The sequence below is a fragment of the Heteronotia binoei genome, chromosome 11 (assembly GCF_032191835.1).
Source record: "Heteronotia binoei isolate CCM8104 ecotype False Entrance Well chromosome 11, APGP_CSIRO_Hbin_v1, whole genome shotgun sequence".
Taxonomy (NCBI): domain Eukaryota; kingdom Metazoa; phylum Chordata; class Lepidosauria; order Squamata; family Gekkonidae; genus Heteronotia; species Heteronotia binoei.
The window spans coordinates 54,383,844-54,406,019 of NC_083233.1; the positions used below are offsets into that span (position 1 = coordinate 54,383,844).

The 22,176-nt window shown below is 43.7% G+C and overlaps 1 protein-coding gene across 5 annotated transcripts in view; it reads left to right on the plus strand.

The window, feature by feature from the left end:
- The window catches only part of NF2 (NF2, moesin-ezrin-radixin like (MERLIN) tumor suppressor), a 112,604-nt gene that overhangs the window by 49,497 nt on the left and 40,931 nt on the right, over positions 1 to 22,176 (plus strand). For all 5 annotated transcript variants that reach the window (XM_060249747.1, XM_060249748.1, XM_060249745.1 and 2 more), the window contains exons 5-13: positions 656 to 724; positions 1,908 to 1,990; positions 4,086 to 4,161; positions 4,537 to 4,671; positions 6,385 to 6,459; positions 8,696 to 8,809; positions 12,935 to 13,057; positions 14,662 to 14,879; positions 17,698 to 17,803. In XM_060249747.1, the coding sequence (XP_060105730.1) occupies positions 656 to 724; positions 1,908 to 1,990; positions 4,086 to 4,161; positions 4,537 to 4,671; positions 6,385 to 6,459; positions 8,696 to 8,809; positions 12,935 to 13,057; positions 14,662 to 14,879; positions 17,698 to 17,803 (999 nt within the window). The remainder of the gene's footprint in view (positions 1 to 655; positions 725 to 1,907; positions 1,991 to 4,085; positions 4,162 to 4,536; positions 4,672 to 6,384; positions 6,460 to 8,695; positions 8,810 to 12,934; positions 13,058 to 14,661; positions 14,880 to 17,697; positions 17,804 to 22,176) is intronic.

The window sequence follows — 22,176 nt, forward strand, 5'->3', positions numbered from 1 at the left end:
AAATTCAGCCACCAGTTTTGTTTTGTTTTGTTTTTTGCTAGGTCTTTATAATTCTATAGCTGTAGATTCCGTTTTCAAAAAACAGTAGCTGATGGACCATTTCCAAGTGTTGCATTGTATGATGAATGTCTGGATATTAAATGCCTGTGGTTAGAAGTCAGTAGATGATGAAATCTCAAGTGTCATAGTGAAGGTTCAGAATGATTGCTGGGACACAGGATGTCGATTTCAGATTGCCAGAAGCAGAAGAAATCATATGCAAGAGAATACATGCAAGCCTAATGTATGTAATCTTTAAAGTTTGCAGAATACATCTTACTGGAGAATTTTAGTTACCTTGGTATGGAAATTTGTATTGTTTAGAGATATGCAAGCCCTGACTTTAAGATTTGAGGTGGAGGAAGTTTTTAAAGGATCAGAAAAATTGAAGGTTGCTGTATTTCCCCTGCCATCTGGAGCACTATGTTGTCCTGAATGGGGAGAGAAAAGTTACTTCTGGACCTTTAAGACACATACTGTGAGAGGGGTCAGCAAGGAGCTCGCACCTCTGGAAACTTCCTGTACCTCTGTAGGAAAGCCTTATCTGCAATCTGTGAACTGGTACAGCATATTTTTACACTTCTTCCAACTCCAAAGTATTTCTGTGTCTTGGCAGTATGGAGATTACGATCCCACCGTTCACAAGCGGGGCTTCCTGGCCCAAGAGGAGCTGCTTCCCAAGCGGGTAAGAATCTAGTCCATTCAGCTGAATGCATTATCAGGTTGTGTTTCTTGAACTTGCTGGACATAGACTTGCCTGTAGGATGGGCAAGTAATTGGATTGCCAATTTCCAGGTGTAGCCTGGAGATCTTGCAACATTACAATTGATCTCCAGACAACAGAGATCAGTTCCCCTGGAAAAAATGGCTGCTTTGAAGGGTGAAATCTGTGGCATTATATACCATGCTGAGCTCCTTCCTCTCCCCAACTGCAGCCTTCCCCAAGCTCCATCCCCAAAATCACCAGGGATTTCTCAACTTGAAGTTGGCAACCCTACTAAGTAATATTGTAAAATTTGAATTGCTTGTCTCCTAAATGTGCTTTCCAGGTGGGTCTTCAGTGTTGTCAATTTAATTACTTGGGCTTTGTTCTGGTCTGCAGTCAATGTCTTCTGTCTTTCCACTGCATTTTTGCATGAGCCCATATTCAGCCTCTGTTGTCATTGTTGTGCTGCTTCATGAGGGTGTGTTGTCTTGACCACAGAGTGAAATAGAGATAGAAGTAGAGGAGTAGATGTTTTATACCCTGCTTTTCTCTACTTAAAGGAGTCTCAGAGTGGCTTACAATCGCATTCTCTTCCTCTCCCCACAACAGGCACCTTCTGAGGTAGATGGGGCTGAGAGAATTCTGACAGAACTGCAACAATTGTTTTTTCTTACCTAATTTACTCTTGTAACATATTTTAATTGTTTATGAATATGGATTTTAAAAAAACCCACAGTCTTGTCTGTCTGGAAAGAGTGTAACTGTCTATAATTTGATTACGTAACAATACATTGCTTTTTGTGATGCAATGAATGAATATGTTTGTTGAGGAAAGTATGTAAAAATGCTGTGTGCCATTTCCATGCAAGTGTCTTACTATTATTGTTATCTGCCTTCAGAAGATGTGCAGCTGTGACTGAAAGGCTTTGCAACTTCCGGAAGACCACTTGGTCTGTTGTCCTGCACATGTTCACCTAAGAATAAGCTCAATAAACACAGTGGGATTTCATTCTGAGAAAACATACATAATCCTGCTTGCAGTGGGGTTGGAAACATTGCCAAATTCTGTCCATAGATTAAACCATACTGGGTCTTGTTAAAGTAAAACCAATAGTTAGGCCAAGCTGAGCTAAACTAAACATCCATTGTGTCCCATTCTCAGGTTATAAACCTGTACCAGATGACCCCAGAAATGTGGGAGGAAAGAATAACATCCTGGTACGGCCAACATCGAGGCAGAGCCAGGTGAGTCTCCAAGAAACACAGCCCTTTGGGAGGTGATTAATGCAACTCAGCAACGTGGCTTGAACTCCCTTTAAATGACCTGTAGACATGGTCTCATGTGGTTGCAGTATCTTCAAGAAAGTGACTCACGGGCATCCAGTCAGCTTCATGACTGAGTGGGAATTTGAACCAGAGCCTCCCCACTTTACATCCTGCACTCAAGCCACTACATCATGCGGCTCTTACTATTTCCAAGGTGGCTTACAATAGGTTAAAACAATACAAGAAAGATAGGTTTGGGTGGAATGTAGCTCTTAGTTGTATAGCGGCTAAGAGAACTGTTTGGCCACATGATGATCAGGAGAAATGACCCTGAAAGTATGCTGCCAGCCTCTGCAGGTTCTAACAATCTGTAGCAGATGGGGCTTCTCACCTGTGCCTGGTGAGAATGTATGTGAATACTGCAGCTGCATGTGTGGTGGGGATGATTGTGCAGGTCTTTCCATCTGATTGTCACCCTTCCAGGAAGTACAATAGTTTGACAGAAAAAGCCCATATGATTACAGCCATGTGAGATCATACCTTTGGGAAAACTGATCCAGCATGTGGGTGTATTTGAAAGTGACCTTGCCAATGCAAGTACAGTTATGTCTATTTCAGAGATACTGGAACCTCTTCTCACTGGGTTCCCCCAAAGGTAGAAAACTGCTGCCTATGGAGCTCATTCATGTAACTGTTTTTATAGAGAAATGTCATTTTGAGATGAGAAACTGCTGAAATTCTTTTATGGCTGGTGGTTCTCTTAAAAGTGATAGGAAAACAAGTGGAACCCACTGTACGATAGAATAGAAAAATAGTCACATGAATCTTTCTGCTTTGCTAGAGTGCCCAACCAAGCCTGGCCTCTACAAATATATGGGAAGAGCAAATCTTCCATCTTCCGAACTCTACCCAGGGTGTTAGGTGAACACCTGGCATTTCCTCAGCGATGCTGTCTCACCCTTGAATCTGCAGTTTTGTGCCTGTTTAGGAGGTATTGAATTATTGTTACCAGTCTGTTGTAGAGTCTCTCTAGAAGTCTTGTAGTTGGCTAAGAAAAAAGTTTATGATCAAAATCCTTAGATTCATGCAGCAAGCTTAAAATGATAATCTGTTTGCCATCTTGTTTCTGATATTTTAGGTTTTTGTATCAACCCTGCTGAGTAGTAGAAGCTCAAAAACAACCATCCTCAGGATTCTGATAAGTTGTAGTTATCTCTCACTTCCCCATCCCTCAACTGGAGAGTCAGTGTTGTGTAGTTATTTGCCATTTACTTCATTTATACCTTGCTTCTCTCCCTAATGGGGACTCAAAGCAGCTTACATTGTTCTCCATTTCTTTATTTTATTCTCACAACAACCCTGTTAGGTAGGTCAGGCTGAGAGTGTGTGACTAGCCTGAAGTCAACCAGTGAGTTTCCATGGTGGAGTGGGGATATGAGCCTGAGTCTCCAAGGTCCTAGTTTGACACTCTTAACTGCTATACCAGACTGTAGCAGTTACAGTTTCAGATGAGGATTTGGCAGTCTCAGGTTCAAATCCTCACCCTGCCATGAAAACTTACTTGATGACCTTGGACTGGGCTCTCTCAGTCTAACCTGCCTTACAGGGTGGTTATGGTGAGGATAAAATGGAGAAAGGGCAAACAATGTTGTAAGCTGTTTTGGGTCCCCATTGCTGAGGAAATAAATATCTAAATAAATAAGTAGGCTTCTAACAATGGGACTAAAATTTTCCTTTGTCTTCATAGCCACTGCAGATGTGAAATGTAGGTTATTTAGGAGTAGAAGATTAGTCTAGATCTTGATGGGTAAAGGTCAACATTTTTGTCATCTCGCTCTTGCTGCATATCCATTTTAATAGACATTAAAATGCAGTGGACTCGCAGACTGGAATTTGTTGTAGATTTTTATCGATCTTACTTGTAAACAGAAACTTGATGCCCTGAAACAGAGACAGCCCCGGCTGTGGTACACAATGTGCTGGTGAAGCCAAGAACCTATCTTGCACAGATCACAAGCTTTGCAATCTTGCCGAACTTTTCTTGCAAACATACACTTTTTTGTCTGTATTGCAGGGATGAAGCCGAAATGGAATATCTGAAGATTGCTCAGGATCTAGAGATGTACGGTGTGAATTACTTTACCATTAGGGTAAGATCCTAGGTTTGTAAGGTGCTCTTGAAGCATGTCCAAAAAGAGGCAGTTGGGCAGGTCTTCAGCTCTGCAGATAGTTGCCAGATGAAGCTTCTGTGTCACAGAGGGAGAGTTTTGTGTAGAATATTTGTTATGCTGGCACATTTCCTGTTCTAGTTTCACCTGCAACCAGGAAGGGCTGTTGAGAGGCTTCCCAAGGGGATAAATGAGTCACTGCCACTGCAGCTCACTCTGCTTTGGAAGGCCTTAAGCCCCCACCCCCTTCCTGGAACAAGGTTGAATAGAGCTATATGGGTTATGCTTAGGTACCAGATCTGCTGTGAAGCCCCAAATGGAAATCTTGTGTATTTTTTCTTTGCCTTATTATTTTAGAATAAGAAAGGGACTGAGCTACTGCTGGGAGTTGATGCCTTGGGTCTGCACATATATGACCCAGAAAACAAGTTGACCCCCAAAATCTCCTTTCCGTGGAATGAGATTCGGAATGTCTCTTACAGTGATAAAGAGGTAGGCATATTTCACTGCCCTTCCCTGTCCCCCAACCTGTGCATTAAACAACAGTGGATTCAGGTATCTTTCAACCCTTGCTTGGCTAAACTCAGTCTTCTTAAGGCTCCATTGCATACTTAAAGAAAAGCTCTTAACTTTAAGATATGTAAAGGCTACAGTAGAAGCTATCAATCTGATTTTTTTGTTCTGCAAAGTGTGTGTATTTTAACAGAGCCGTTTAGTCTGCATTTTTTAAAATGAAACTGCCCCTGGTGTAGTCAACCCAAGCAAGGCTTATAGCTTGCCTTTTTCATATGCCTGCCCTATTGTGGTTGCATTCTGCCTTTTAACTGCCGTTGTGTAAGGGGCAGAGCCTTTGGATCATATCCATCTAGCAGCACTGCAGAGAATTTCTGAACTTCCTGAGCTCTGCAGCTCTCAAAGAACAGAGGCACAAGCACAGTTTTTAAATGAATGGTGATTTTATGTCTTTATAATGTGCTGTTCAACACTGACTACAGTTTTCTTTCTGTAGTGGTGAAATGTTCAGGTAAATGCTCACATAGAAAAAATTATCTATGGGATTGTGTATTATTATTTTTTTAGAAGGTGAGAACAGGGAAAAGGATTGGTCATCTTTAAACATTATCTATCAAGGGCAAAAAGCTTACAATGTTCCACGTCAGTTACTTTTATTGCTGAATCCATAAGCAATTAGCTCATGATGGTCCCCTTTTTTAAAAAAATCATCTCTGAGAAATAATCTTCTTAACACTTTTTAAACAATCCTTTGGAGAGTTTTTTGCTGCCTGCCTGCAGGTTTTCTCAGTGTGAGCTTCCTGACTGTGCATTCCTCCAGGAATTGAAGGTCTAAAACTGCATCTGCTAGGCTTTGAACGTAATAGACGGTAATAAACCTGCCCCTTGAGGGAAGTATCTGTCATTTTTTATCCTGTCAATAATGCTTGTAATAATTTGGCCACCAGTAAGATCTGACATGATAGTAAACAGGCTTAATAGTGGCACAGGACAGCTACACTGACACATCAGAGGTGTTTAATCTACTGTGGCAATGATCAGTTCTTTGCCTGGAAATGGGAAAGCCCCCCCCCCCCCATGCCCCATTGCCGGAAGCAAGGGCAGGCATCTTTGCAAGAGCTGAATCCGAGGCAGAGAGTCACACTCCTCGCTCTAAGGCTACCAGCTCACCTGTGAAACCAAACCAAATTTTCTTTGCTAAAAACAAACTGTGCCAGCCCTCTCCTCTGTCACTGTAAATAAAGCTTTTACTCAGTGATGTCTTCGGGCAACAAATTTCCATTCGTAACTGTCTCTGGGTGTTCCTGGGAGGTGAAGATAGAGGCATGAAGGTACCGATTGGGACCCATCAGAATTGCAGCTGTGGTGGCTGCCTTCCCCCCACCTCCAGGTGTTTGCTCGTGCCCTCCTGTAATGATTTTCCCCTTGTGCCTACTGGCCCCACAGATGGGCTTTAATGTGAGATCCTGTTTGTGAGCTGTGAAAGGCTTCTGAGGTCTAGAGCTTTTTCCATCCCAAGGAACCAGTTGTCTCTTGATTGATTCTGTTTGGGCATCTGGCAAGGAAACGAACCTTCAGCCTGTTCCTTTAACTCTGTGCCAACCTGGTTTAAACTTCATGCTATACCTTCTTCCTCAGATTTCCTCCCCCCTCCCCTTTTTAGTTAATGAGTTTGACCAATTTTGCTTACAGTTTACGATCAAGCCATTGGATAAAAAAATTGATGTGTTCAAATTCAACTCCTCCAAGCTGCGTGTGAATAAGCTGGTAAGTACATACTAAGACACAACTGCTGCACTGTAGCAGCGATAGTGGCCACAAACAGCAACTCCTTTGGACCATTCCGGATCAGAAACATGATGTGTGAGGTTGGGGGAGAGACATAACCCTCCTCTCTCTCTCGTGCTGCAGACCTGATCCAAATTGGATCCTCGTGTGGCTAATTTGTAGAGAGGAATAGTGCTGGAAGCAGGGTTCACAAAATTTCCAGCACCACATTTACTTGTGCTCTAACCACACATAGTTGCATTTGCTCATATTTGCCATCTTTGGCTCTTCCATTGCTCATTTCCTCTCTGACCCCTGACAGGGTTTTATCCCCTCTTTCCCCCTCTGTTTCCTATGTTGCCTCTCTCCTCTTTTCTAAACTTGAACTGCAATCTCCTCTGGGTCAGATACCTGTTTTTTGTTCGTTATTATCTGAAGTGTCCTTGAGTGGGAGACCCCTGTGCTATAGAAACAATTATGCTACTGGGACTGTTGCTGTAAATCGGCCATAAAAACACTTGACTGTAAGCTCATCTGAAACCCACTCCTCAACCACGGTTGCATGCCTCCCTTGAAAGGGGTATTTCCCTGAGGGATTCGAAAGTGGACAGGACAGCAGTTCTCTAGATGTTTATGCGAAACTTCTTGTCTTGCATGAAGGGCCTGCTTGACAGGGAGCAAAGCTCAGCTGAAGCAGCGGAGTGGGTTTGTTTGACTGGTTGGCAGGTCCCACTCAGAAATCAGTCTCTTGGAGCATGGAGGGAACAGTCTGCTCTCTGGTAAACTATTTACTCCAGGGCCCCTATTTTTCTTTGTTCCAACTCTGGCTATGCTTGCTTAGATTTTAATAGAGCTCTAGATTAGTGAGCCGTATTGTCTGGAGCTTTCCCGAGCTGTCCCACTTAACACTTTCTAATCAGAAAACACTTGTTTGCCTGCTGTTCCACGGACCTTGAATCCTAAGCACTTGGAGAATGTGTAGCTGGAGAGCAATCCTGCACCACAGCTCTAACTGCACCCCGTGTCCATTATAGTCAGGGTAACTGAATCTATCTCATCTATTAAAGGACACCTGACAAATAAACCAGGAATGGATTTTCTAACATATGGTATGATTTTTATATATCACATTAGAGAATCCAGCTGAGGACCTTAAGTTCAACACTGCAGTGCTTTTTATGATCCTAGCATAGAGAATTTAATATCTATGGACTACTCTCCTCTTGGCGTCCACATTTAGCATACAGTGGGGGAGCTTTTGAAGGCTTTGGGTGTATTTCTCACAATTGCAGGGTCATAGGTCCTAACCTATGACCTCTCCCTCCACTTTCCCTCCCAGTCTCTTTGGCCTTCATAGACACTACGGAGGTGAGGACTGAATACTAAATGGAAAAGTGATAACATTCAGTGGCGGTTACTGTAATAGAAACATAAGGAATAACTAGAGAACAGACAACCCTCAGAGTGGAGGTGGAGAATTTGTTTATCGCTCTGGAAGACCCTGCAAGAAATTAGGGCATAAATTCTCTGAAGGCACCTGAATAAAGCCCTAACTAATTCTGATGCTTAGTTATGCCCTCCTTTTTATTCATTATATTTCTCTTTTGTCAAATGGATCTGTGATTATTGTGATCTTAAATGGAAGACTGGTAAAGGGCTGGGTTTTTTTGGCTTTCTAGTCAATATCAAAACTCCTGTCTATCACAACCATGTTTTGATTTACAAGGGGAATGATATAGATACGAGCAGCTTTCCTCATGTGAGATGAAACCAGCTGAATCTGTATATGTACTGGGTTTGGGGGGATGTGTGACCAGAGTTTAAAGAGTTAAGCAGACCCTTGCCCCAGCTGTTTTGGATTTTTTAAAAAAAAAGTCAGGGTGAAAATACACATGAGTGAGTGCAAACACTATGAGAACAGCAGGAACAAGCCATTATGCAGTCTCAGTGGGAATGTAAAACTGGTGTACACATTACAGTTGCCATGCAGATGCTGCCTGAAGCCAACTCTACATCAGTTATTCCATATGGCAGCTGCAACACATAGAATAGCCACCCACAAGAGTGTACTCATGAGATGTCTGGGTGTTCTGGTGAGAACTGAGTGGAATTTCTTCTCGTGGAGAGCTGCCTTGCAGTTCTGTGATGCAAGTGGAACAAAGGTGCTATTGAGACACTGTGCAGTGTTAATGAGCATATTGTTTTATACCCTTGCCTTGTTGTTGGGTGGGGACAGATCCTCCAGCTGTGCATTGGGAACCATGACCTGTTCATGAGGAGGCGGAAAGCAGACTCTCTTGAAGTCCAGCAGATGAAAGCACAAGCTAGGGAGGAGAAGGCCAGGAAACAGGTGAGAGAGCTTTTGAAATCCATTGAAGGTGTTGTCCCAGGATAAGGGAAGGTCCCAAAAAAGATCTGCTGCCAAGTATATGTTACAATGAATGTCTGAAGCTTTGGGTAATGTTGACATTGCCCATCTCTGTTACACTTTCTGAATGTGCAAAAGCTCAGAAATACACAGGCAAGTGTTGTTACTGGCCTCAATGTGATTGTTAGCATTTACTTATGTATGGTCATGGAAGAATATGTATCTACAGGTCGGGATTCATAAGGAATTGCAGTTGGAAGGGGGTGACATGGAAATCACCCTACTTCTCAAAAATTCCCCCTCCAGGATTCTGAATGTTTCGAGGGGTTTCAGTAGGCCAATTCTGCCCTGCCCCCCCAAGTCCTTTCAATACTCTTTAACTGACTTTCAATATTCTGTGCCTCCTGAAACATAAATAGTCCACATTAGCCTGGGTTTTGGGGTCCCCCCCCATTTTGGCTAATGTGCAAGGTCGTATTTTCCTGAATATCTGGGAAGTCTTTCGACTGTGTAGAAACTTCCGTCTTACTTGTGGGTGGCCCCATTGTGTGATTTTCATTATCTACACAGGGACCAGCCTGTTAGATGTAGCAGGTTTTTAGACATAAAATCTGTTTGGGATTATTTGTATTCATGTGTGAAAGTCAGAACTGACCAAATTTTGAACATTCACTTTAACATCCATATGAATCATTCAGAACTGCTGTTCCACAGCAAGATAGATCAAGTACTAATTATCATTGCCACCACCCCAAACAGGACTGATATTTGTTTACATCTAAGTTTGGATCCTTTTGAGAATCAGAACATTGCTTATGTTTCTTCCACCACCTCCACAGTTGTTGCATAGGTGAAAATTACCCTCTTGCATTTTTTTGTACTTGACAAATAGAATTTAATCTATTTACTGTAATATGTTTAGATTTAACAGTGGCAAATTGCAGTGTTTGTGATGCCTCACTTCAGATATACATTACCACCTGCTTTGTGTGTTTCCTCCCCGTACTTAAAAATAAAAAGGGCACAAGTGTCAAGTGAATACTTAAACATCAAACAAAGAACTGTGTCATAAATGCTCAAGTCAAGTATTATTGTGCTATCTCAGTGCTGAAGAAAGATACATTGTTCTATTGTGGTTTGTACTTTTCTAAGCCCTTTAAGCGGATGCAAAGGTTTTAAGATTGTTTTCACATTTGAAACAGAGTTGTGTCAAATGCATGCGCACCAAAGTTCATTTTGCTCTTTCGCTGTTCAAGGGCAGTATTGTGTAGCTAGCAACCACACAAGCAAAGAGATGCCTTAACATGTAAATTAAAGCAAAGGCATAACTTTGTTTGGGCCCATGAAAATCCTTTCAGGTATTCTTGTTTTGCTTACAAACTGTTCTTTGAGAAGTTTCCATATTGTAGCTCTTTACTAGTCAGGGAACACCTCTTCTTTCCTTTCTTGACTTACCGGTATATCTTCCAAGAGTGCAAATGGAGAGACCAAGTGTGTAGATATAAACTCTATGTGTACACACTCCCTGTTTTTAAATGTATGTGTGCCTCAAGTGTATGGACTGACATTAGTAAGTCCACTGTGTCTTGGGGAGTTTGGTTGCTGTTAAGACTGGGAGGGAGAGCTATGCACTCACATGTCCTAATTAGATGGTGATGGAATGCACGCCGACATTCCATTGCATGCTGCCTGCATGCTAATTTTGGGCCTGGCCTCCTTTATTCTCTGCAGGTCAGCCCAGCCGGCAGACACAGCACATTGCAGGCAGCAGCGTGGAGCCAATGAGCACATATCAGCAAATTGGATTGTATGAATCATTGTTTTCCACTTGTAGACCTTTTCTACTTGCTGAAACCCACACAGCTAATCTGTATGGTGCTGTTCAGAATATAGATTGCCACTTCTTGGTAAGCTGCTACATAGCAGCACCGGCTCAGTCTGCTGCTGCGCCAGGAGATGCAGAGCTCATTGGAGCACTAGGTTAAAGGGCCATGCTTAGATTTGCCTGTGTCAGAGATGTTACTCTGGACTTACAGTTCAGTTCCCGGGGCAGCCAGCACAGTGATGGGTTTGCTGAGGAGAAGGTTTTGTGTCTAGTTCAACTTGAGCTGCACAAACCAAATCTGTCCAAAGGGAATGTAAGGGCAGCCTGCTGAGCAGTGTACGTGTGTGGAGGGAAATGCTTGTCTCAATCTGTCACTAGGTCAGTCAAGACATTATTTTGACTAGCTGAAAGGATTTCTTGCCGCCCTTTGGAAGATGTCAGCTTTAGATGGGGGCGGGGGGGGGGGGAGAGGGTCAGTGAGGAATGAATCATTGCTTTGAACTTGGCAGATGCTTTTAGGGAGAGGGAGGCCTGTCTGAGTAGCAACAACTAGAATCAAAGCCTTGTGAATCAAATTCAAGGGCAGTAGAAATATCAGATGCTTGTTGCTTCCCTCATAATGTTTAGCTTGTCTCAGACATCAATAGATGCTGCAGGTAAGGAATGGGTGCAGTACATACCCAATAAGACTCTTCACCATTCCTCTTTTCAGTGTCTCTCCGTCTTGTGAACTTGTCTTCTCCTCCTGTGGTTCACTGCATGAGTTCATAATCTGTTGTCCTGAAATTCTCAGCTTTGATTTACTAAAAAAGAAGATTCTAGTCCTTATGGCTAAGAGAAACTTGGGAATGTCATGGAAACTGGCAAAAGAGCTACTTATGTCCAAATGTTTAGGCATGCCCAGTAGATTCTTTGCCTTCTTCCCACTCACTCCCCCTGCCACACTGTATTACAAACTGCTGTGTAAAGTTGCTTCACCTTCAAAAGAGGCTCACTGTCTGGTGTGTGATAAGTGCTGCCTGTGAAGCACAAGCCCAAAATCCCCTTGGGCACATGTAGCTAGTTGCACAGTTCTTTGGACAGCAAATTGCTGCTTTGAACAGCTGAATGACATGTTACTTCAGTGATCCACAATCACTTCCCAAAGTGTATCTTTAATATTAAAAGCCAGCCAGGGTAGAATGGTAAGGTCCCAGCTTATATTGGCCTTTGGGGAGTTAAACCCTTTAACTCTGCTGTTTTCCTTCGGTAATAGTAGCTCCTGTGTATGGGAGGGGGTGATTTGGATAAAGAATATGACTCTCCCTCCCAGGCAGCTGTTTACCATTTTTTTAAAAAAACAAATTGGATGATCTGGTCACAGATCTTTCGCATAGCATGTAGCTCTGCCCTTAGGCAGCTGCTACTTGCCCTTCTGAATTCCTCATACAGTATGCTGAGTTAGCTAATGTCTGCTAGGCATTGTAGTAAAAACTCATTTCTCTGTTCAGACGGCTAGCAGAGGATAAATGTCCATTGTCTGTATAGAGAAAAATTGCCAGAACTCTTGTAAGGATAATGTAAGAGCTCACCCATCAGTTAAGATCTTTTGCAGAAGCCTTGCTTAGTACTGACTTGGATTGTTATTTAGGATGGGGCCTTCTTTGTGGTTGTTCCTTATCTTTGGAGCTCCTTATGGCCTTTCTCGTTTACTCAGGATTTTGGTCAATTTTTCTGTTTTTCCTCTTACTTGCTCTTATTTTTCTGTTTTTCCTCTTACTTCCTCTTACTTTTCTGTTTTTCCTCTTACCTATTGCCTTTTTTGCTCTGGTGATCTTAAGGAATATTATTTGTTCGCTGGCTGTTTTCTAACAAATAGATTGTTGCTAATTTTGTTTTTACTGTTTATAAATTCTTTTTTTTTTCATTCTTGGAATCCACCTCAAATGTTGTCAGCAGAGAGCAGTGGTGTAGAGTTGAAATGTGAAGTCTGTTATGTGCGTATTCAGGAATCTAAGGGTTCCCCGACACCTTCACAGTTAACTCTCTCAAGGCTGCTACTTGCTGCCATCACCTACTTTTTATAGTAAAGAGGAGAGCGATTCCTCCACTTTATACAAAAATACACTTCGTTAATCTGCTTCATGAAAGCAGTATCAGTTGTGCCACATAAACATATGAATAGTCTTGCTTCCGTAGCTCTAGAAATGAGATTTATTTATATGCAGAAAGCAGAAATCTGGGCACTTCAGTTGCTCTTAATAGCTACAAAATCTCTTCTTCATCCCACTCTCTTTCCCTAGATGGAGCGCCAGCGTTTAGCCCGAGAGAAACAGATGAGAGAAGAGGCTGAGCGAACGAGGGATGAGTTGGAGAGGAGGCTGTTGCAATTAAAAGAGGAGGCAACAATGGCTAATGAAGCCCTAGTAAGTCCTTTCAGGAGTTGATGTTGCAGGCCTCTTCTGTGCCATAGTCTCTGACACACCAAGTACATGCTGATGTAGAGTGTGTTCAGATGACTGGCTTTCACATCTGTAGGTGTGTCTGCATTGAACATCATGGGAAGGGCTATCATGTATGTAGAGATGTAACACCATTGCAACAGTGAGCCCACAGTTGGAAGAACACACGTATATTTGAAATGCACATGGCCTTACTCCAGGAACTTGGCTGTACTTTTCTAATCTGTAGCAACAACCAGGCAGTCTGGCCTTTGTGCTGATCATGGAACAACTTTTTCCTTTCTCAGAGCTGAGTTGTACATGGTATGAATTGGCTGGATTAATCACAAAGTCATCACAAGATGAACCAGGTTTCAAAATGTAATTTTAAAAGTTTTTAAAATAATAAAACATTGATTAGATGCCAGTGAACATTAACACATTGGGAACTGGGGCAGAGTGGGAGGAGGGACCAAAAAACAAAGTGAAAAGCAGCTTTAGAAACGCTGCATGTATTTGTGCTTTTAATCTGGAAGGTGCTGATCAAAGGTGGGAGACAGCAAAGCTTGCCTTGCAGCTGAAAACCTGCATTTGCTCCTTTTTGGAGGTATAGCTGTATTCACCCACAAGTTGACATAGCTGTTCCTGCACTGTGAGTTCAAAAAGCTGCAGCTGTTTAGGAAAATGGATTGTTGGAATCTGGTTATTGCATTCCAAATTGTAGGGTTGGACCAAAATGTTCCTAATTTGGTTCCCTCTTATTTTGTGTCCTTCCTGCCCACACTTTCCTTTCAAGCAGTGGAATCTCCTCCATGTTCAAGGAGGTATTGATTATAGCATCAGTCTCTTCCTGTTTCTGGCACAAAAGAGAGAAACCATGGGTCAATGGCAGAACATCTGTTTTGCATGCAGAAGGTCCCATGTTCAGTCCCTGACATTTCCTAGTAAAACAGTCAGATGTGAGGTGATTTGAGATCTCTTCCTGTGAGCCTGAAGGGCTGCTGCCAGTCAAAATAACCTGCACTGGCCTTGACAGACCAGTGGTCTGACTTAATATGGCAGCTTTGTGCGTTTGTTCACTTGCCCTGTGGAAGAGCAGGTAATAGTGGTCTCCAGGAGCAGTGCCAGAAGCTGCCTCTTGCTCCCCTGCTGGGGTAGCCGTAAATATATGTCCTCTGTCCTGTCTGGATGACCACTGCCAGCTGCTTGCTCATCCTCCTGGGCTTAGCAGTCTTTGGTAGCCTGGAGCAGCAGTGCCAGCCACCTATTATTTTTCCCAGCTTTCCCCCCATTGAGCAGCAACAGCATCAGGAGAAACAGTTTAGGCTGCCAACACCAGTGCTGGACAGTGGATGGGAAGGATACAGCTGCCCTGCAAATGGAGGGTTACACAAGTGAGGGAGGAAGTTATTGAAGGGCATTTTGCCAAGCTCCCTAGGCTGATGTAAGATTCCGTAGCAGTTGGTTCCAGCTATGGCACTGGAGAAGCCTTCCTGGCCACCAGATGCAGCTGTCCATTTGACCAGTGGTGGATGCTGGCAGATGTACATCAGACCTGGCAGATGGAACTCTCCATCCCTCTTCCGCAGATGCGTTCTGAAGAAACAGCAGATTTATTGGCTGAAAAAGCCCAGATCACAGAAGAGGAAGCGAAACTCCTGGCTCAGAAAGCAGCCGAAGCCGAGCAGGAGATGCAGCGGATCAAGGCTACAGCCATTCGGACAGAAGAGGAGAAACGGCTGATGGAGCAAAAGGTGCTGGAGGCAGAGATGCTGGCATTGAAGATGGCGGAAGAATCTGAACGAAGGTGAGGTCAGGTGGGGTGCAAAATGGACCTTGTTGCTCAGATTTTTTTGTTCAAGACTACTGGATTGCACACCAGCTGTAATTATTCTACTTCTGTTCTACTTATGTTCTGTGTATTGTGTGTGTGTGTGTGTGCTTGTGCTCTCCCTCCCAAAGCTCCCAAAATATTTCATCTTTTTGCTTCAGTTGTTTCCTGCAAATGAAAGACTAGAATTTCACCTCCACGCACACACCACACATATCTGTCAGATAACATTCTAAAAAATTGCTATGAGCAGAACAGTTGTGCTTATCATGAAAACTCTTTTTGCTCTTTCCTGTGTATCTCTTAATAATTTGGGAATGTGCTGTGTTGCTCGCAGCAATGCAACACATGACCTTGTTCATAAGCATTTTCATGTATGCCCAGAGATAGGAAAAGAAAGACCTTCTAGCTCAGTTTGCGTTCAAAAATACAGAAGTAGTAATTTTCCTGATGCCCTCCCTTGTTTTTTTAATATGTGTGTACATGTTTTATGTGCATGTATGTGTTTCTGTGCCTGGAAGTCAAAATTTAAACTAGATATAAAACCAGAGAGTTAAGATTTAAAATAATAACAGAGCCCAAGATGAAAGTTGCATCAGTGGTGATGCTTTATTTAAGGGGCAGGCTTTATTCAAATGCTGTATACTTGTTTAAGCAGAAATGACACATGCCATTCTTATTGTAGTTGGATCAGCACAAGTTAAGTAGACAGCTTAGTGGACAAAATCTCCACACTTTTTAGTACAACTTTCCTTCAGTACTCTTTGTTGTGCATTTCTGTCTTCCATTAACACACACACATCACTTTACCAGTTGCAAACCACAGATACTGTCTTAGCTTACTAGCTGGCCTTTTTGTGCTCACCCCCCTTCACACCTCCAGTTTCTCAGACATGGGGGAGGAGAGGCATTATCTCTATTGTGCAGGAGTGTAGAGAGAGTAAGAAATGGCAGGAGACAGACCTTGCACTCCTTCAAAGCATAGCACAAGCAAGAGCTGGGGTTATGTGCTTCTGGGTGTCAATAGAGAGTCTGGGGTATTTGCCTCTGACAAGCTGGTGGGTGGATATAAGGAGCCCTTAGCCCTTCCCTTCTCACACCCTTCTTTGGCATAGTGCTACAGTAGAAAATCAGGCACAGCCCTTGGGTTTCAGCACCAACTGATTATTCAGCTGCTCAGCGAACACTGAGCTGCATTCTCCAAAGCATTTAGATGCCATTAATTAAGTTTTTTGCCTCTAGATATTAAATGGAATTAATTACTTTCCCCCCTTGTTCTACTATCTCACTCCACATCTCTCCCTCCTCTCCTATTCACGAGGCTCCCGCTATGCTCCAGGCCCCTGCTTTCCCAATCTTCAGGGCAAACAAGGGCTGCTGCCAAGGGCTCTTGTCACAAGTTGCATTCATTAGTGGGTAAATTAACAATAGTGCTGATTTCGTTCTGGACATTTTTTTTTCTTTTTTGTTCCTCCTGTGTTCAGGCTTCTGCCTCCTTATTCATTATTTCTGTGCCTGGCTTGCCAAACATCTCGTTCCTTTTGCCAGTTTTTTGTTCAGAAGAGGTGTCTTGCTTACATTTCATTCCGCTTCTTCACCCCCTTCCATTTCTCTACCCAGGAAGCTTCCCAAGGACCTGTCAAATATGAGGGGTGTGCAGCAGTTCTTGTACTCTTGAGCACCCTAATGAAGTACTGCTTTTCCTGTCTGGAATCGGTGGACTTAACTGCCCTCAGTAGTAGCATTTGATTGCCATTTAGATTTGAAAATAGAAACTTTTGCTATCTGAGCCAGAATGTTCCTAGAGCTTACTCTGAACCACAGTTGGGCCCAAGTCACGCACATTGCCAGACTGGCGTTTTTCATCTGTACCAGTTGCGGCGATTGGCCTCTTTCCTGTCATGCCCTGATCTATGGTAATCCACACAATGATCACCTCCAGGCTAGACTACTGCAACTCGCTCTATGCTGGCCTCCCCTTGAGAGTGACCCGGAAGCTCCAACTGATCCAGAATGCAGCAGCGCAGTCCTGAAAGGAACATCACGGATGGCACATATGCATCCAGTGCTGTGCCAGCTATATGGCTCCCAGTGGAGTACCAAGTCAAGTTCAAGGTTCTGGTATTGACCTTAAAGGTCTTGAGTGGTCAGGGAACGATGTATCTACGAGACTGTCTCCTCCATTATGTCCCTGGGAGAGTAGTATGCTCCTTGAACAGTAATCTGCTTGTGGTCCTTGGGCCCAAAAATATTCTGCTGTCCTCAACCAGAGCTAGGGCCTTCTTGGTCCTGTCCCCCCCAACCTGATGGAACTCTTTGCTGAGTACCATCAGGGCCCTGCAGGATCTTTTCCAATTATGCAAGGCAGAGATGTTCTTCCAGGCCTTTGGTTGAGGATGGCGACAGTTACCATCCTGGCTGGCACCCTCTTCTGCTCCCCACATTTGTTTTGCCCCTCTTTCCTCCCTGCCCATGAAATGGTTCACAGTCTGCAACTGTAATAGCTGGATTTTGCCATCTGATTTTAGATTTTAGTACAAATGTTATTTTAATTGCCTATTTACGTTTGATGTTTTAATTCTTGTTGTACATTGTGCAGAGCCCTGCTGTGGCAGGGATGGGGCAATTCATAAATCTAATAATAAAAAAATCAAATAAAAAAATAAGGCAGTGCAGTTTCCTGCTGGTTTTGGAAGGAGAGGGGGGGGGGATGTGAGGGCAGGGTCGTGCCTGCAGGCCTGGTTTTAATTTGTTGTTACCCAGCTCTGGCCCTTGACTTATTTTTTGTTGCTAGGGCAAAGGAGGCAGATCAACTCAAGCAGGACCTTCAAGAAGCTCGTGACTCTGAGCGGAGAGCCAAGCAGAAGCTTTTGGAAATTACCAGCAAGTCATCTTATACAGTAAGAACACTACAGACTACTATTCTTTGTTCCCTCCACCCACCCGACTCACGGAAACCCTTGAACTCTGCAATCCCACGACTTGCATGCTGCATTGGAAATCATGCAAATCGAACAGATCTATATCAGTAAATCTACATTCTTTTGTACAGTTTTCACTGTTGAGCCTGGGAGAAATACACTTGCAGGACTGGAGAGATAGAGGTGGGGACATGGGGAATGTCTGATACCTATACCAAGTTATTGGAACAATAAGGAGCGACTATCAGCACTCTCGCATCCCCACCCCCAACATTCTGTAGCCAAGAGAGCTAGAAACTTGGTCTGTTTTAAAATGTGTTTATTTGAAACTGTCAGTCTCTGTGGGCTGGGAACCTTGGGAGGGGCTGGTTGGCTGCTCCAGGACTTTCACGGAGAGCCTTTCTGTGTAATCTTAATTCCCAGGCAGGAACATATTTGAGCAGACGGTTCTTCAGATATCCCAGTCCCAAGCAATGTAGGACTTTAAAGATCAAAACCAACACCTTGAATTGAGCTTGGAAGTGAATTGGTAGCCAGTGTAATTTCTGGGTCACGGACTCCTGATAGTTGCCCCCGACAGCAATCTAGCTGCAGTGTTCTGCACTAGCTGCATCCTCCAAACGCTCATCAAGGGTAGCCCCAAGTAGAGCATGCTGCAGTAGTCCAGTCTAGATGTAACTAAGGCATGAACATATGAACATATGAAGCTGCCTTATACTGAATCAGACCCTGGGTCCATCAAAGTCAGTATTGTCTTCTCAGACTGGCAGCGGCTCTCCAGGGTCTCCAGCTCAGGTTTTTCACACCTATTTGCCTGGACCCTTTTTTTGGAGATGCCAGGGATTGAACCTGGGACCTTCTGCTTCCCAAGCAGATGCTCTACCACTGAGCCACCGTCCCTCCCCATGGGTCACTGTGGCTTGATTTGACTGACCCAGCAATAGATGCTGTTGACTGCTTTATTGGGCAGCACTCCCAAGCTGTGGACCTAGTTTTTCAAGGGGAATACAACCCCATCCAAGTCAAGAGAGATCTGAAGTATCTGGTCTACTTTTCTACTAACCCAGGGAACCTCTGTCTTGTCAGGATTATGTTTAGGCTTTGTTTCCAGGGATTTTGCCTTCTGCTGCTGAATTCCATATTCAAGGTTCTGTTGTGTATATTTCAGGGCTTACAGAAATGGCCATGAAAATCTTCCTTTAAAAAAACCAACACAACAAAATCTGCCAAGTGTTTGTGCTCTTTTCTCATCTTAAGGATCCTTACCAGATTTCCCTGCTGTGTGCTTATTGAGTGTAATCGGTCAGCTTTGTGTTAGTAAAATTTAGGCATCTGCTCCTGGGTTTTACCAGGTGGCTGACTCTTTAAATTCCTTTACCATCTTCTCAGTAGTAGAAAAATAACAAGACACCTAATTAAACAGAAAGGCAGCGAACTCTTAAGAGGAGCAAAATCTGTGCATTGTTAAACAATCACACTTATTAAGGAGTGCATCTCACTGTCATGTAGTGTTGTTGAGCTAAGGTATTTCCCTCTGCAGGTTAGGGATTTATCTGTTCTGTTTCGTTTATAACCTGCAGTATTCTGGAACTTGGAGCAGATAGGATTGTGGAGGCAGTGAGATCATGTTTGTCTTGAAGGCTCAAAAGAAGTTTGATAACCAAGGGGAAAACAAGGAGAAAGAGACAACTAAGAAACAAAACATGCTTACAGTTACCCTTGTAGGTTTCTGAGCGAAAGACTGCAAGCTTCCCCCCCCCCCAAGTGTTTAGCTGGGGAAAGGACAAGATTTTGGTAGGGAAGGTTAAAGGGAGGTAATGGGGGCATGTTATGGATAGGGAGATTGTAGGCAGAAGGCAACAGGAATGCAGAGGAAGGGTGAGCAAAATACAAAGTTCCACCCTTTGCCAGATTTCTGAATCACTTTTTTCACTTGAAATACTTTTAGTATTAAAGAAGTTCACAAGAAAAAAAGAATTATACTAAAATTGTTGGGGAGGGAGCATCAGAATTGAGCTGCTGAGGGCCAGCTGCTCATTTGGGTGCTGTGTTCTGGGCATGACAGGAGCCCCACCCACCTTTCCCGACCTTACTGAGGCTTCCTGAGGCTTGGCGAGTTTGGGAAGACAGGGCTTGCCACACCCTCCCCCAACTTCGCTGAGGCTTCGTGAGGCTCAGGAAGCCTCAGCAAAGTCAGGGGGTGTGGCAGCAAGCGCACTCAGAGCCCGGCTCTGAGCACACCAGTGCCATCCGGACCTCACTGAGGCTCGGGAAGCCTCTGCAAAGTTGGGGGGGGAATCACTGTGCTGCTGGCACTCTGCTGAAAGGTGGGTGGGGTTCCTGTCATGCCCAGAACACAGCTACCCAGCTGAGCAGCTGGCTCTTGAAAGAATGCGCGGCTCGGCCTGCCTCATGCTTGGCCCTCTCCGGCTTCGGAGGGAGCCAGGAAGAGGTCTTTCCAGCTCCCTTTGAAGCAGGAGAGAGCTGAGCACAGGGGTGGGCCAAGCGCTCGCGTCCCCGATGACATCACTTCTGGTGACGTCATTGGGCTGTGTGCACAAAGTGCGCGAGAATAGACACCTGGGGGAGGGCGGGGTGCAGGTTTCTGCCTTGGGCTCTAGAACTCCTAGCATTGGGGCTGTTTGTAGCTGTCCATGCACATTTTAGATCTAGGTGAGCCCTGGTCACCGGGCATCATTATACTCTCCATCCTTTTGTTGTTGGTAGAACTGGTATCAGTTATCCCAGGAAACTTTAATTGAACCCGCTTGTCCCTTGCTGTTCACTGGGGTGGTAGGCAGTGTTCCCTCTAAGCTGAGTTAGCGTGAGCTTGCTCACAGATTTTTAGCCTTCAGCTCACACATTTTTGTCTTAGCTTAGGAAGGATGACCTAAGAGCACACTAATTTATTCAGCAGCTCACAACTTTCATGCCAGTAGCTCGCAAAGTAGAATTTTTGCTCACAAGACTCTGCAGTTTAGAGGGAACACTGGTGGTAGATAAGTGATTTGGGAAGGCGGGTGAAGTTGTGTTAGAGCCCTGTTTCTGTCAAGTTGTCATTTCTGCTGATGAAATAAGCAGGATCTTCTTATGTCAATTTGATAAAGGCAGAATAGCACACACAAGACAGCCTTTATTGGCATATATAAAAATAAAAAGAGGGTCAGCCAGGTTACAGATTAAAAGAGTATAAAATCCATCCAGAATAAAATTAGGATTACAAGATAAAAACAAAGTAGCAATATAGTAAAACCTGATACACAGTACTACTTTTCAGGACAAGTAACCATAACTCTATAAAAAAAACCTTTGCTACTAATTCAGTTATTTCCAGATCAGAATTATCAAGCAAAAAAATGCACCTTAAAATCATCAGAGGTCTCTAAAATTTGGGCCAATATGGGTATGAAAGATACCAGCGGGACACTAATGAATAGAATGGGAAATGAGAAAGCAGACTTGGAATTTCACAATCAGGGGCATATGAACGATGCATTTTTAATACCTCCCATTTTGTGGTATTCCTTTGCAAGTGTGTTAAAACTTTGAAGATGTCTTTAAAAAAAAATCTCCCTCAGCGCTGAACTGTTGGCTGCTTTAATGGGGGGAGGAGGAGTTTGTTGTTGTGACAAATAAACCCTATAAGCAGGTTCCTTTTACAGCAGTTACCATCACAGTTTGTCTTTCAATACTGCATCACCCTGAGTGAGTGTTTAAACAAGCAGAACAAAGGTGGCTTGGAATCTAATGGCTTTTTCTCCAGATTCTCTGAGGCTCTTTGGAAACCTTCAGAAGCTTTTAAGGGGACTGACTGCAGTGGGGAAATGAGCCTGGCATTTCTAGCCTGAGGCCCCTTGAGCTGAGCACTGGCTGCTTGGATACTTTATTGGAGAACTGTTTGGAACAAATATTCTTGGTTCTTTTTTTCCTCCCTTTGTGCTAACTGTCAGGTCTGCTAATTTAAGCAGGCTTGATGCCAGCAACTGGGTTATCAGGCTAGTTTCCTTCAGTCCTTGATGGGTTTTTGTTGCTGTTTCATGCACATAACTGGCTGGGGACTGAAAGTATCAGTCTGGCATGAGGATAGGAAAAGAGGAGAAGCCAAGGGAATAGATGGGTGCCCATTGGCCCTAAGAAAGAAGGTCCAAGGCTGGTCTTTGAAAGCTAATTCATAATTGCTATATTTATTTATTTATTTTGCCAAGTGTATGGCATGCATTATGTCTGATATCTAGTCACAGATACCCAGAGCTTTTTTTGTAGCAGGAACTTCTTTGCTTATTAGGCCAAACACCCCTGATGTAGCCAGTCCTCCTGGAGCTTACAGTAGGCCCTGTACTAAGAGCCCTGTA